At 45.8% G+C, this 15,435-nt stretch overlaps 1 protein-coding gene across 1 annotated transcript in view; it reads left to right on the top strand.

The window, feature by feature from the left end:
- The window catches only part of GATB (glutamyl-tRNA amidotransferase subunit B), a 69,065-nt gene that overhangs the window by 20,639 nt on the left and 32,991 nt on the right, over positions 1 to 15,435 (top strand). Inside the window, exons 3-5 of the mRNA XM_090288119.1 lie at positions 6,135 to 6,248; positions 8,611 to 8,809; positions 9,235 to 9,357. Coding sequence (XP_090144245.1) covers positions 6,135 to 6,248; positions 8,611 to 8,809; positions 9,235 to 9,357 — 436 coding nt within the window. The remainder of the gene's footprint in view (positions 1 to 6,134; positions 6,249 to 8,610; positions 8,810 to 9,234; positions 9,358 to 15,435) is intronic.

The raw sequence follows: 15,435 nt of genomic DNA, 5'->3' as shown, positions 1-15,435 counted from the left end.
CATATATATAAATACTAAAATAAATGTAAGGTTCCTACTTCCCGGATTTTCACCTATCGCAGGGGGGTCTAGAATGTAATACCCGCGGTAAGTGAGGGAATACTGTACTGATACCAGTTGGACTAACTGGGGTATCATAGGATCATGCGCTCATCAGCTGAGAGTAAAGTAGGACAGGGAGAGAAATGGAGTGAATTACAGACTATTTTGAAAGACATGCAGTTTTATTCCTTTAAAGTACATCACAAAATATTTCCTGGAATAGGTCCTAGAGACTGACTTTAGTGAATTTTAGTAGAATTTGACATAAATATGCTAAAATCCTAGGGAATATTTTATTGACTTAAGTAGAATATGCAGTCACCTTCATTCTGTTAATTTGCTTCTTGTAAATTAGTAGCATTTATTATTCTTGGCTCACAGTATGTGAAAAAGGAGTCCACAAAATGTTCAATTTTATGTTGATTGGACAGACTTGAGAGGAGCACCAATATATTGATTAGCTATTTATCAAAAGAAAAAGTTACAGAAGTGTATATAAAAATATATGTAGTTGCTGTGTGGTCCACATGTCCTTATGTCCACACCTCACTGTTCCCTTGCTGCTCCGAGTATCACGTGGGCGTGGTGGTGGTGGGGGAGCACTCCCCAAAGGCTGCAGTTCCCAGTGCTCCAGTCACCTGGCTTCTGATGGTGAGGCCAACGGCAGACTGAAGAAGGACTGGAGGTGGGAGGAGAGAAGCTACAGGGTGTTTCTCCTTCCCTCTCCTCCTCCGACATCGCTGGGAGTGGATGGGTCTTGCTCAGGGCTCCAGCTGCCAGTAGACAGACCCTCAGTGTTTCCAGCTTCCTCTGGGCACCTCATTCCCTGGCTGTAGGAGTGCTGCTTCCCTGCACCCCGCCCTCCAGCCCTGGGGTGCGAGCAGCTTCCTGCTGTTGGGGATCTCCTGAGTTGCCTCCCTGTGCTCGCTGACCTCTCAGCTCTTCCATCCCCTGTGTGAAGTCTGCATTAAATGTGTTATATATGACATACTAAGAGTGGTTTCTTTTTCCTGACACATGTATTTTATAGAACAATTTTGCTTTTTTTCATAGCTTATGGATGTTGATGAAGGGAATGTTAAATTATTCATGACTTCAGTTAATGTATAATAAACTTGGTATTGCATGTAGACAATGGGGCAAAGAAGAGGAAGCTAAAATGACCCAACTGCCCTCGGGAGCTCAGTCTGGCTGGGCAGGCGGTGCCTCAGCGGAGTACTTGGGAGCCGAGGAGGACTCGGCGAGGGCAGTGGTGGCACATCCAGGAGTCTTGCCAGGTGCTAAGATCCGGATGAAGTGGATGAGGGAGAGGGGCGCTGCCAGGTGGAAGCAGCAGTTTGTACAAAAGCATGTCACATGTGTGGTTGCAGGGAGTGTGCTGGGTTAAGGGCAATGGAGGCGAGGAAGTGGAGAGGTCGTCGTTGGGGCTAAATCACCACAGGCGGTGAAGACGCCACGTGACCTTGATCCTTGAGCACTGAGGAGGGTTTTAAGCAGGGGAATTACATGAACAGATTTATCTTTTAGAAAGGTCACTCTTGAGTGTGGAGGGCTAAGAGTGGAGGCAGAGAAACCTAGCCAGGTAGTTAGTGCAAAAGTCTTGGTTGGAGGGGGTGATATTTGAAGGAAGACCTAAATTTAACAAGGGGGTTTAGGAAGAGGAGAAAATTAGATACACTAAGAAAATAGAATGTATAGAACATGGTGTTTTGGGGCATCAGGGGGGCGCGTGATATCTTGGGAGTTGTCATTTAATGTTGGTCCATTGTACCCAGAGATCAGGATATGTTTGTTTGGTTAGGATAAATAAGTCTTACAATTACAAGACTTTAGAAGACTGTTTCTTAACAGTCCTGGGAGGTCTCTTGCATGTTTTTGCTGCTGTGTGTGCTGGATGTATTGTGGGTTTCAAAGAACCTATGGTCGCAGCACTACTCATGTTTTCCAAACAAGTGATTCTTTTTAAAAACCATTCACTAGTCCCCTGCCCTGCCCCCTTATCCTTTTCCTGGCCACGGTCTTCCCAGTCTCTCCCTGCTGGTCATAAAATGTATTGACCATCTCATCTGCCTCTACCTGTCATATCCTCCTCATCTTCTGATTAAATAAAAGAATTAGTCTCTTGATTTGTTTGATAAATCATTTCGTGGGTGCTTGGGTCTAGGGGTTTTAGAAGTCTAGCAATAAAATATCCCCTGCTAATGGAAAAAACCTATAGGTCTCTTCATTATCAAACCTCCACACGCCGGAGACTGTGTATTGAGTATTTTACAAAGCTAAAAGAACAGTGTTTGCCCTCCAGAAGCTCACTGTCTAAAAACAAACCTACAGAGATAGAAAATGGCAAGAAGAAATGTCAGAAATAATATCTACCTTAAGATTTTCTGCAGTAGGATTCAGTTTGAGTTGCTGCTCCGGAGTTATGGCCTGGTGTCAGTAGTCTTGACAGCCACCACCAGCACTCTTCATTCTTTGAAGATTCGAGATTGAGTGTAACACTTGAGAGCCTGGGTTCTGGCATCAGACTTCCTGGCTCTGCCTCTTATTATAAGTGTCACCTTGACCAAATGACTTTAATCTCTGTGATTCCTGTCATTACCTATAAGATGATCACAATAGTGTCTGCACTAGGATTGTTTCAAGGGTTAAGTGGCAGATGTATGTGATGTGCATCGCACAGCTGCTGACCCAGTGCAGTGCATGACAGGAACTGGTTCCTGAAGCCAAAGTGCAATCTCGCGAGGCTCCGTTGAGAAAGATGTGCTGTGTGAGTTTCAAGGATCATTGCTTTCCTTCCACATGAAAGCTGTGTGGCTAACCCTGAGATCCTTTGTAGGCACATCATGCTAATTGCGAAGAAAATCCTGGGCCATGCTTTCTTCAGGACAAGTCAGTCTTTTGAGTTTTCAAATCACTTCTTTAGTCACAACATACACATGATTGGTTGTCGCTTCAGGGCACTTGCATAAACAGGTTAGAAGCCAACAGTTGGCAGGTAATACCTTGGAGGAAATTCTGGCACCGCTGCCTCTCTGAAACCTTCTCTTGGTGTCTGTCACCTCCCTCCTCATTTGAGTTCAACACATATTAATTGAGCACCACTGCTTTTTGTTCTATATTAGGCTCCAGGGAAACAAGAATGAACAGACAATTCCATCCTCGTGAAACTTACTGTAATGGAAATATATGCAAACAAGTTCAAATTGCAGATGCAAACACAAAGGGAAGTGTGTAGAAGGTCAGAGCAGTATTTGGGAAGACTAGTAAGGAAAGTTGCCCAGATTTGGTGACATCTCAGTAGATTTTGCATGGAATAAGGATGGGGAGTCAGCAGGTCAGCATGGTCTGTACAGGAGAACTGGACCATATTGGGGGAGGGGGAGGTGAAGGAGATGAAATTGAAGATGCGGGCAGGAGCTGGATCATGTGAGAGCTTGGCCTTTATCATGTGGACATTGGGGACTGCTGAGTGATTTTAGGCAATAGAATGCTGTAAGATTTGCAATTTTAGCAGGATTGTCCTAGTATGGAATATGAACTCGAGAAGGATATTGGAGATGCTGGCAGGTTCATGTCCCCACTGCAGATTTATTAAGGCCATTGACAAGAGTCCTATTTACTTGTGTATCCTTGAAGCCTACTACTTTTTAGAGATTTCAGAAATGTTTTAGAATAAAGACAGCCCAAGTTGAATTTCCCAATTCTGCATCCTATCCTCAGAACATGCTGACCTAGACCTCCATCTGTCATAAGCAGCTTGACTAAGATCATAATAAATTCTTTTTTCTTGGCGTTCTTTTAACTGGCACTCTGTATGTACTAGACCCTCTGTGCAGCTGTAGTGTGGCGCTGATTGATGCTTATAGTTCTGACCCTGAAGTACCCCAGGCCTTCTAAATCATCAGAAGCAGATTAAAGTGTATTCAATATCACTGTAATGTCTGTGTGTTTTGCTGCATTCTTATTCTTTGGAAATTCATGGTTTATCATGTGCCTGTGTATTCATTTGCGCATCGGCACAATGAGAGTCTGTGATCACCCACAACTCTGCTGTCCCTCACAGCGCCTGCCCAGCACAGCGACCTTGTTAGCAATGCATGCTTAGAAATAAGCAAGCAAAACAAACCTGGATTTTCTTCTTTCCAAGAGGGAAGCAGGCTGGCCCCAAAAGGGCAGCTTGGACAGAGATAGGAGGAAAGCAGTGGGAAACAATAGAGAGAGTGAAAACACAAGAACTGGTACAGACTAGCAATTCAGGTAGTTTACAGTGAGCGCGAGCTGGGGCCCAGCCCAGGAAGAGCGGGGCCTGTGGCCGGGACACCGGCTTCCCAGCCTTGTGTGCCTTGACCCGAACCGTCAGGCCTGAACTTGGCAGCAGCGTCCACCAGCTGGATTTGTATTACAGTAACAACCAGTCGGTAAAATGCCAAACAGCACGTGAAAACATCCACGATTAGAGCGTCCTGTTCCCCACACTCACACCTCGTGTCACGAAAACCATTCTTACTGCAGAGCTGACAGTATCTCAGAGAATGCAGAACCCCGAACAGAGGCTGTGAGGTGTCCGGCCGTGTGTGGTAACCCAGCTTCCAGAAAAGAGGCGTCCGTGCGGTGGCCAGGAGGGAGGCGGGCTGTTTGGATTATCTCTGGGGGTTGTATATTGCAGTAAGTGGAGATGCCTCTTACATTTTGTTGCACGATTTCTTTTTCAAATCTGTGCTCGATCAACAAGTTGTGCCTGTGTTGGAGTGCCTCCCTTGTTGTCCCCGCCTGGGGAGCCAGTCCCCAAAACACAGGCATTCTGTTTTTCACCCTCTCGGCAAGGGCATAGGCGGACTTTAAAGCTAGCTTTACCATTTGCCAGTTCTGTGATTTAGACGAGTCTCTTAGTGTCTCTGGATCTTAATTTTTCTTTTTCCGAAATACTAGAATGATATAAATTCTTTCTTTACAGGGTTGCTGTGAGGCTGAAATACAATGCCGGATGTGAAAAGGCTTAACTGGGAAGCCATGTATACAAAATAATGCACTGAATATACTAAAGCACATGATAACTATTTTAATAAAAATAGAGATGTTTCATCAGTAAGCACAGTGTCCTCAAATTTTTTCCCCCAAGTACAGTGGGGAAAATGATACTTACTGAATTCCTACTGTAGAGCAGATGTTCTGGCTGTTGCTCTATCCACTCCACAAGCTAGATGTTAAATCCCTATTTCAGAGGTGAGAAAACTGAGCTTCTGGTCACACAGCTATATATTCACATGGCACACGTGGGATTTGGACCCGACTCCAGCACTTAATGCTCTTTCTCCTTATGTCTAGTTGTCTGTCTTATTCCTCCAATGTTCTTAAAAGCTGGGAAGCTGCAAGCCACCCCCTGCTGCAGGTGGGGCAGGGTGGGCCCCAGGAGGAACCCCTGAGCTCCAAGAGCCCGTGGAGGGACCAGCTGCTCCAGGAGGGTTGGGGAGCAGGGCGCTCAGACTCCCCCGTTAGAGAGCTGGCCAGGCCTGGACTGGGGGCACAGAGACGTTGTGCCACATTTCCTAGCCTGGGAGGAAAGGGCTGTGGCCCTTTAGTTTCCAGAAGTTCCTCCTCTCTCTGTCAGTGTTTTCCAGCCTCACAGAGGTGGTTTGGTGAGCCGCTGCTTGGGTCCTCCCCCACCAGACCTCCTCCCCACCACCCCCGACCCCAGGAATCAGTGCCTCTCGTGCATTCTGGCCAGCTCCTTGTTATGCTTGCAGAGGGAGTGAGATTACATTTATTCCATCATGTAGAACCTGCTCTGCTGAGCTTTTCTGGGACCCTCCCTGTCAACTTTGATGCCAGGTATTGGGGGAAAGGATTCCTGAGGTGACAGTTCATTAACTGCCCAGTGGGACCCACCGCCACATGCATTTTCTTTGATACATAAAATTTTCCCGATTCCAGACGAACAGAGGCAACTTGTGAACGGGAGCTGCCCACACAGAGAACCAGAGATAATGCCTGTTGAAGGGCCAAAGCGAATATTCAGGGAGGATGTCAGTGTGTGGGAGAAGCATCTGGGCAGACTGGGGATCTGAGAGGGGCTGTGTGTCGTGTTTCCACAGGTTCTCAACAGGAGGTGCGTAGAGGCGGCAGTGATGACAGGCCTGGCACTGAACTGCCACATAAACAGGAAGTCCTTGTTTGACAGGAAGCACTACTTCTATGCAGACCTCCCTGTAAGTATGCTTTGTGGTCCTCCCTCTGTACGTTCTCGGGAGCCAGGGAGGAGGGCTGCGCCTCTCCTGTTCTCCATCAGAGCTTTGTCCCTCTCAGCGGGAAGGTCTGCCCGGCCCGGTGGAGACAGGAGCCCCCCGACGTTTGCTAGATTGGATGCGATTGTCCTGATTGCTGACTCCTTGCTTAGCCTCATGCTTCTGGGGGCTCGCTCATAATTGAACGGGGAGTAGAAGCCACTGTTCCCAGGCTCAGCCCAGCTGTGGTGTCTGGCGCTAATTGCCTGTTAGGACAACGCTAACTCTGGGGCTGATGCAATGGTAAATGCATACTGTAGCTCTGTAGACGCAGCGAGGGCTTCGCTCTTCTAGGTTGAAGTTCCCAATAATAGGACTGTCACCTCTGGAGACGTTTCTGTCATCTCATAAGGAGCGAGTTAAGTGGGGAATAGTAAGCAGAAACATGAACCAGGAGCCCAGACTTAACAGCAGTAATCAGCAGTAAACCCAATATTAACCTGCTTTTTCCTTAAAATTAGGAAGTGTTTTTCTTTCAGAGAAGCCAGTGTGAACTAGAGCCAATTTTTTTATAATGTTGAACAGAACCAAATCTGTAATGTTGAATGGGTTTCCCCAAATGATGTTTCATTTGATCAGAGCCTCTGATACTAAGTAGGCCCCCTTTAGAGTTAGGAAAACGGTAGTGATGGCCCTGCTTCACATTCTTCTTGAGCTGGAGATGGAGGCGAGCTGTTCCTTAGTGGGTGAGAGCGGGAGGAAAATTAAATAAGAAATAAAACTAGAACCTGAACTCGCCCATTGCTGCTTCTTTTACCCTCTGGCTCCTGGCCTTTTAGCATATTCTGCTGTTTCATAGGATGGAGAGAATGAACTCGAGTTTTTTGCATCTTTTTAAGAGTGACAACCAGTTGGGTTAAGGTGGGAGACTTAGCAGTATGTGACTGAAATGAGACATTTTGATTATCTGTGGCTTTCTATACTTTATGGCCCAGGTAGCTCAGAGAATTCAGAGTTAGTGTTGCCAAATATTACATGGGACATACTTACACTAAAAAAGTATTCGGTATTTATCTGAATAAACCGTCTACTGTATTCAAATTATTCAAATTTGAATGTAACTGAGCATCCTGTATTTCATTTGGCAGCCCCACTCAGAGTTTGATTTTTACAAACTGAGACTTCCTGTTTTTGTACAGAGAAGAAGTTGGCCTAAAGCACTGGTCCTCAAAGTCTGGTTCCCTGGGCCACTAGCATCAGCTTCTCCTAGGAACTTGTTAGAAATTCTCAGACACCACCCCAGACCTATAGAACCAGAAACTCTTCAGGTGTAGCCAGTCTGTGTTTTGACCAGCCTGCCTGGTGATTCTGAAGCAGCTGAAGTTTGAAAAACGCTGGCCTCATGTTTAGGAGCACTGACTTTGGAGCCGGACTGTCCAAGTTCACATCCTGACGTTGGTACTTACTAACTCAGTGACTGTAGGCGAGGCCCTTAATCCTTTCCGTGTCCTGTACCTCCCTCCTAGGAATGTTGTGAGGATTAAGAGGTGTAACGTACTGAGAACACAGTGTCAGAGACCCCAGTAAGCTCTGCAGACGCTTCAGCTGTGATTCTCTGCCCCTCTCCGCTTCTCCAGTATTGACCCGTCGCCTCTTTAGCGTGCATTCATGTGCGCGTGTGTTTGAAAGTAACTCTTCCTCTCCACTTAGAAGGAGAGGAACTTCCATCAGTATTTTAGTACTTTGTGCTTTCCATTAGCTGAGTGTGGATGTCCCAGCAATTTCTGGCTGGAGGAACAAGGAAAGTTGGGTCAGGGAGGGCAGCTGGCACGAACGGTTAGCTTAAGGAGCGGGAACAAAACAAGCTTATGCTACTGGCAACTGCGGTCAGCCGTGCTGAGAGTACATAGCAAATGCTTAGCCAGCACTTCCCAATAAGGAGGGTCTGTCAGGAGCCCAGTAATCAGATGCAGGGTTTAAGCTAATGAGCTAAGTGGAAACAATGCATTCTTTCCTTAGAGACCTCTGACAGTGAGATTATTGTTATTCCCCAGAATGGTACTTCAGTAGGGGTGATAAGATTTGTGTTGTTAATTGCATCATTTTGCTGGGGGTGGGGGAAGTCCGGGGAAGGTTGAGGGAGATGGAAAAAGCCAGAAGAGGCCAGGCTAAATTATGGCTACAAGGTATAACCTAATTTTTCTTCTTCTTCTCCTTTTTTCTTTTTTGTTTAGTTATGTTGTGTTTTTAATGTAAGCCTACAGTTCTGTGACATTAAAAGAAATAGTAACCTGGACCCAGCTTTTATTTATGGACCAGTGACTGTGTAACACATGTTTGTGTGCAGGCGGGCTACCAAATTACCCAGCAGAGGCTCCCGATTGCTGTGAACGGGATCCTGGCCTACAGTGTCCGTGTGGGGAAGAAGCGGAGTCAGGTCATCGACAGGACAGTGAGGATCAAGCAGATCCAGCTGGAGCAAGACAGTGGCAAAAGCCTCCACGATGACCTTCGGTCTCAGACGCTCATTGACTTGAACCGGGCAGGTAGGCGTAGAGATTTTCTGTTACTCTTCCTCCCAGCATGCCCGCCGCCCCTCCAGTTTCCCTAAACCAATCACGGACGCAGCCTCGGAGCCTGCCAGGTGGAGATGAGAGGAGCAGTGTTGGCATTGGCACAGCCAATCTGGGACTCCTGTTGGGCTTGCTAACAGCCCATCCCTAAAATGAGACAAATTAGCTCCTAGTCACGGACTCAACAGCTCGATACCTTAAGTAGACTTCAAAAGAAATGAACCAAAGTTAACAATCGAAAAAGTAAGGGGAAAGAGGGAAGCAATTCAGAGGCTAGGCCCCACTTTGACAGCCCTTCAGTACCATGGGGCAGGGTTTTGCAAAGACTTTTCAGCTGCCTTATCTGCTGATCAGATCCGAGAGCTCCAATCAGGCTGACTCTGCTTCTTGTTTGGTAGGGGTTGGCCTTCTGGAAGTGGTCCTGGAGCCAGACATATCCTGTGGAGAAGAGGCAGCAACTGCAGTCAGGGAGCTGCAGCTGATCCTCCAGGCCCTGGGGACCAGCCAGGCCAACATGGCAGGTAGAAGCCACACAAGCGGTGTCTCTTTCTCTCCCTTCTCCCTTTCTGCTTCCTGGGTCTCTTTGCATTTGGGTGTTATTCTCTGCATCAGCACATTGAGGTGGTTTACATATTTTTTCAGCTTTTTGCATTCCTGAGTGTTTTGTTTTTTTCTTTGACTTTTCCTTGGATTCTTTTCTGAGCTCTTAACCAAAATAAGCACTGAGTCCAAGAATGTGGGATTAGGAGGCACAGGAGTAGATGCTTTCTCTGTCTTTGTGCATCAGAATGTTGTGAGAGTTAATGAAATAATGTGTTTGAACAGTTTCGTCTTTCTCAGTGAGAAGACACTATGTTTACCCAGGATAGCTCTTGGTTTGTCATCTCTGTGTGGGTGGCACTTCTTGGTTAGTTGACTCTTTTCCTTTGAGTCTCTTTCTTTTCCTTTTGTAGAATTTTCATCCATGTCCAGCTGAAGCCAAAGTATAAAAACTATAAGCCAAGGTTATGATTTCACAAAACTCTGAGATTAAATCTTAAGTTCAGTAGAAATATGGTGGGAAATTAAGATAAACAAAAGACCGTTTCCCACGTGTACCCTTGGGACCAAAGAAACTATACATTGGAAGTACTTGCACATTGGACAGAAAGATCACAAGCATTAGTCAAGCTCGGCTTCGTCATGGCTTGCTCCCCTGGACACTTCCCAGTGCAGCTCTGCTGGCCCAGAAGTCCCTGAAAGCTAGTCTCTTCAGTGGTTTTCTCCCTGTTTTCTGTTCCCAGGGGCTTTAAAAACAACAACAGCAACAACTTCTGCCTCCCACAGAGCACTCCCTAACAGAGTGGAGAAAGGATACAGATTCTGCATGTACAATTCTTAATCTGTAGCTCACTAGCTCCTGTGATTATGGAGGCTGAAAAGTTCAGGGTCTGTAGTCAGAAAGCCACAGGAGAGCTCTTGCAAGAAAGCAAGCTCCAGGAGAACTAACAGTATAGTCCCAGTTCAGGTCCAAGGGCCTGAGAACCAGGGGAGCTGATGGTATAAGTTCCAGACTGAGCCCAAGTCCAGAGAGGGAGAGAGAGCAAATTCCCCCCAGCTCTGTCTTTTGTTCCATTTAGGCCTTCAGTGGATTGGAGGAGGCCCACCCGCAGTGGAGAGGGCAATCTGCTTTACTCAGTCGATGGAGTCAAATGTTAATCTCATCCAGAAACTCCCTCACAGAACAGTATTTAACTGAATATCTGAGCACCACATGGCCTGGTCAAGCTGACACATAAAATTAGCTGTCATGAGCCCTGGTCAATGTGGCTCAGTCGGTTGGAATGTCATCCTGTACACCAAAAGGCCATGAGTTTGATCCCTGGTCAGGGCACATACCTAGGTTGCAGGTTCAGTCCCAGTCAGGCACATACGGGAGGCAATTGATCAATGTTTCTCTCATATCCATGTTTCTCTCTCACCCTCCCTCCCTCCCTTTCTCCCTTCCTCTCTCCCTTCCTCTCTCTCTCTAGAATCAATAAATATATCCTTGGGTGAGGATTTAAAAATTAAAAAAAAAAAAAATTAGCCATCACGAGTGTTTACAGTGGGTACCAGTAAATACCATCGTTGATGATGCATCATCTCCCCGCCAGTTTATGCCATTTACCAACCTTTGTATGTCATGTAATATATTTGCATGGTACAAAGAGACTTCTGAATTTGTAATACTGCATTGTTGACGTAGGACATCCTATAAGCAACAAATTGTTACAGCAGAGCACTGCTGCAGGTTGAATCCGAAGACAGGACTTGGTGATTTGCTGTCTTCTTTCGCTAAAGACTGGAAAAGCACTAGCCACGTGAGTGAGTGGCATAAAGGCCAGCTGCCTCCAGGTCTGCTTTAGAGAAATGAGACTCTATTTTAGAGTGAGAAAACTCTCCATTTTAGCTCATGCTCCTTTTTTACCCACAGAAATAAATGAAATATGGGCAGGTTGGATGGTTATCTATTTATGCACTAAGTGTTGATTCTCTAGTGCTTTAAAAGAAGTTTTTATTATTCCATTCTTCTTCAAAATAACTGTGATTTCTTCCAAACCTATGGAATAATAAACAGGCCACCTGTTCGCTGAAAAATGACCCTATCTGGGTCCTTGCCAAGAGATAAACCAAAACGGTAAGAATGCATCAGTTCAGTGACAGCTGAGAGGGTTCATTAAATCGCATTTGCTGTGACACTTTTTGTTGCTTTTAAATACAAGTTTACCAGCTTTGCCTGTGGCTCAGCAGCAGAGTGGCTGTGGCAACTCCGAAGTCCTGCAGGGAAGGAAGAAGGGCTGCCTAGTGTCTGCAGGGTCCTGCTTTTTGTGCTGTTTGTGTTTTCTCAGCCCCAAACCCTTGGTTCCCACCACCATGGGACAACTGTGTTGGCACTGAGGACTGCAGCCTGGGAACTGAGGGCCACTTTAGGGAGGGCCAGTGGACCCCCAGGGTGCTTTGGGAGTGACTCTTAAATTCCTCTGGGCCATGATTCCATGAATTCCTGATTGTTTTGCTGATGAGCTTAGACCAGCTCAGCCTGGATTCTAAAATGTCATTTCCTTCTCAGTGGGCATCAACCACCGAGGTCCTCAGAGCCGTCTCTTGGGTCAAATGTGTACCTGCGTAGACATCACAGATGTTTCAATGGTAATAATATTTTTCAGTGTGAACATTTAGCATATGATCGTTGGTTCACTGAGCATTTTTTAAATTAATTTATCATCTCATTTAAACTTGACAACATTCTTGAGAGACGGGTGTCATTGCGCCTGTTGCACAGGTGAGGAAACTGAGGCTTAAAGAGGTTGGATTTGTCCAAAGCTCACAAGAAGTGACTGAGGTAGGATCTGAGCCCCTGTGTGTCTGACTCCAGAAGCCCTTTCTTTAAGCACTGCCACACCGCCTCCTAGTGTCAACCGTGACAGTGTCATAACCGCCACAGATGACAGAGCCTGGGTGCTGTGGGCGCTGATGGTGCCCAGGTCCCAGACCTCGGTTGGCATCCTGTCCTACCACTTCTAGCTGTAGGAAGTGTGTGACCTCTCTGAGCCTCACTTTCCACACTTTACAAAGTGAGTCCCCAAATAACTGTGTCTGGAAGAGGACAGGAGCCCAGGGTGAAGAGGAAGAGCAGGAGCCATGTGAGGTCATCAACAAAGTGCCAGGATATGGCTATAAGAAGAACTTCTTGTGGTAGCACCGGTGATTGGAGTAGCAGTGGTTTATATTGTAATTGCCTGTCTCGGGGAGTTTCCCACCACCCAGCCGGGGCGTTGCAGGCAGACAGCCATATGGCAGCACCTGTAACTGTAGCAGCAACGGTTTCTATTATAATTGCCTGTTTCATTTTGGTAAGACAACGGTTAATCCAGCTTCCCAAAATATATTCTGTCTTTTAGAACAGTCAGAACCCACAAACCGAAAATCAAAGCCACTTTCTCACCTAATCCTCCTTGATATTTTTTTAGTCATGAACACTGAGATGTTTATTGTTTTATTACACATTACATTCCAGAGATTTTTAAAGGAAGCCCACTCCCAGAGATCTCTGTGGAACTGAAATCAAGGTAAAAAGCCACTGTGCTATTTTGAGACCTTATAATAGACCAGAGTTGACATGATAGCAAAATTTCTTCAGCTCAAAATGGATGATGTTGATTTGATGTGTTACCAATTACTCTCTTTCTATCACTGATTTCTTGCCTTGTTGGCTGAAATGAGGAGAGATTTAGAATCTCCACCCTCATGATTTTATGTCACCCTGGCACAAAGGACATGGCTAAAAGATTTAAAAGAAAAGAAACAAAACAAACAACCTCAGTTATACAGAACACATGTGACAAATAGCCTAAGCTCACTATCTTGGGTATTTTCAACAATAGTAAGTATATTACTTTACAGAATCACCACTCACTTTAGATGAGTGCGCGTGGTGAAATATGTTTGATAAAATTTGGTCCCTTTTTCTCCTTGTCAGACCTTGTTATTTAAGTTCTGGAGAGTATACAGTGATCAGAACGAGACAGCTTAACAGACTCCTCACTAAATCCTCAGGCCCCTGCTGTTCACAGAAACAGCTTTCTGTCCTGATGTTATATTTCTGATGTGTGAATGTGTTTTAGAAAAAAATATATGTAACTGTAGCATATCACTGTGCTCAGTGGTAGAGTGTGTTAGCTTTGCTATTACAAATCTCTTCTTCCAGAAGGTAGAAATTGAGCTTGATAACATTCTCATGATATGAGAAGTGAAAGCCCCCCCTCTGTGTTGCAGCATGCACGGAGGTAAACCTGACTGGTGAGGCTTTTGTGCACTTGAGACAATTTAACTTCATTTGTTTAAAAGGTATTTTGTCTTCACTGGCTAGAATGTCTTTTGTTAATGTTTGATATTCTGTTTGAATCCAGGCTAGGGAACTCTCTTTCAACACTGCAGGATACTAAATGATTCCTCTCAAACATTTGTATGGTATGTTCTTCTCCGGGAGAGACTGAAATTCATGCTTTTATTCCATTTCCAAATTAGAATTCTGAATTGTGAAAGATAGTTTTGTTGTTAAAAGCAAGTGAAGTCCAATTCAGGGTTCCCTGAGTTCTAACAAATTTGTCTCTCAAGGGCTGAGATTTGGTTGAGTACAGCTCAGAGTACTTGGAAGTTTTCTGTTTTTTGTTGTTGTTTTTAGCTGAATGGGCCTTTCAAACGATTACAGCTGTAGATCAGTCCTATTCAGACAGAACTTTAGAATTTATCGGGAACCTACTGTGAGACAGTAACCAGTCTGCTTACTCATTGCTCAGGAAAGTACCAGCATTCTGGCTTGTTCAACAAGGTATTAATTTATTGAACAATTACCACGTGCCAGACCCAGCTTTGGGTTCTGAATATGGCAGTGAAAAGGCCATTGTTCCCCCTACATTCACAAGCTTCTATTCACGGGGGAGGAAAAGTGATTAACAAATAAAACAAAACAATGAGAGTGCTAAGTGCGTTGAGGACATAAATAGGGTGCCATGATACAGAATAGCGTTGGGAGGTGAAGGCCTCTCAGAGGAGGCAACGTTTATTTGAGGCCTGAAGCATGACTCTAGGCCCAGCCAGCAAAGAGCTAGGAGGATAAGAATTCCAGGAAGAAGCTGAGGCAAAGTCCCTGGATGGGAGAAAGCGTAGGAGATGCAGGGAGTTCACGCAGGTGAGAGAAGGCCTCCGCGGGGAAAGGGTAGTGAACCAGGGAATGCGGCATCAAGCGAGGCTGAAAAGGGAGGTGAGGGCCCGGTTACCGACAATGATAAGAAGTTCGGGCTTCGTCCCCCCTGCGGCGGGAAGCCACTGAAGGGCTTCTAAGCAAGGGAATGACGTCGTCTGTGTAGCGTTTAGAAAACTACACTGGCTGCTTTGTGGAAAGTGGGTTTCAGAAGGGTAAGAGGAAGCAAGGACACCAGTCAAGAAGCTTTGGTCATAGTTCAGATGGAAAATGATGCTTTCGTGGACGGGGCTGGTATCAGTGAAGGTGGACAGGTCAAGATGGGTAGTTTCAGGACAGTTTTTAAAAATAACAGGCCTTGTTATCAGGCTGGAATGGACAGCGAGGGGCAGGAAGAAATCACAGATGCCTTTAAGGAAGGCTGAGAAGATAGGTGGCGGTGCTATTTATTGAATTTGCAAAGGTGAGGACAGGAATGGCTTTGTGGGGTGGGGGCAAATCAGGATGAGTTTTAGAAATTGACATACCTACAAGACCTACAAGCAAGGGTGTCAGGTAGACCCTGGAGGTCAGCGTGGAGCTCCAAGTAGAGGTCTGGACAGAAGAGGTAAATTTAGAAGCCATCAGCAATAGATGGGATTTAAACCGTGTACCCCTACAGCGAGAGTGTGAATAAAGACCAGTCCTGAGTGTGGGTGGAAAGAAAGCACCAGCAGGTGAAGTGGAAATGGAGCATCCCAGGGAGGCAAGAGAGCGTAAGTCGCAGGAGCTGAGAGTGGAAGATATTTCAGGACGGAAGGATTAGCTGGTATCTCACATGCCGCTGAGGTATCCCATAAGGAGAAGCTAGAGCGTGTCCTTTGTCCACTGGGTT

This window comes from Furipterus horrens, unplaced genomic scaffold (assembly GCF_987537825.1).
Source record: "Furipterus horrens unplaced genomic scaffold, mFurHor1.1.pri manual_scaffold_10, whole genome shotgun sequence".
Taxonomy (NCBI): domain Eukaryota; kingdom Metazoa; phylum Chordata; class Mammalia; order Chiroptera; family Furipteridae; genus Furipterus; species Furipterus horrens.
The sequence above is the reverse complement of the archived record's forward strand: the minus strand, read 5'-3'. Positions and strand labels throughout refer to the sequence as shown.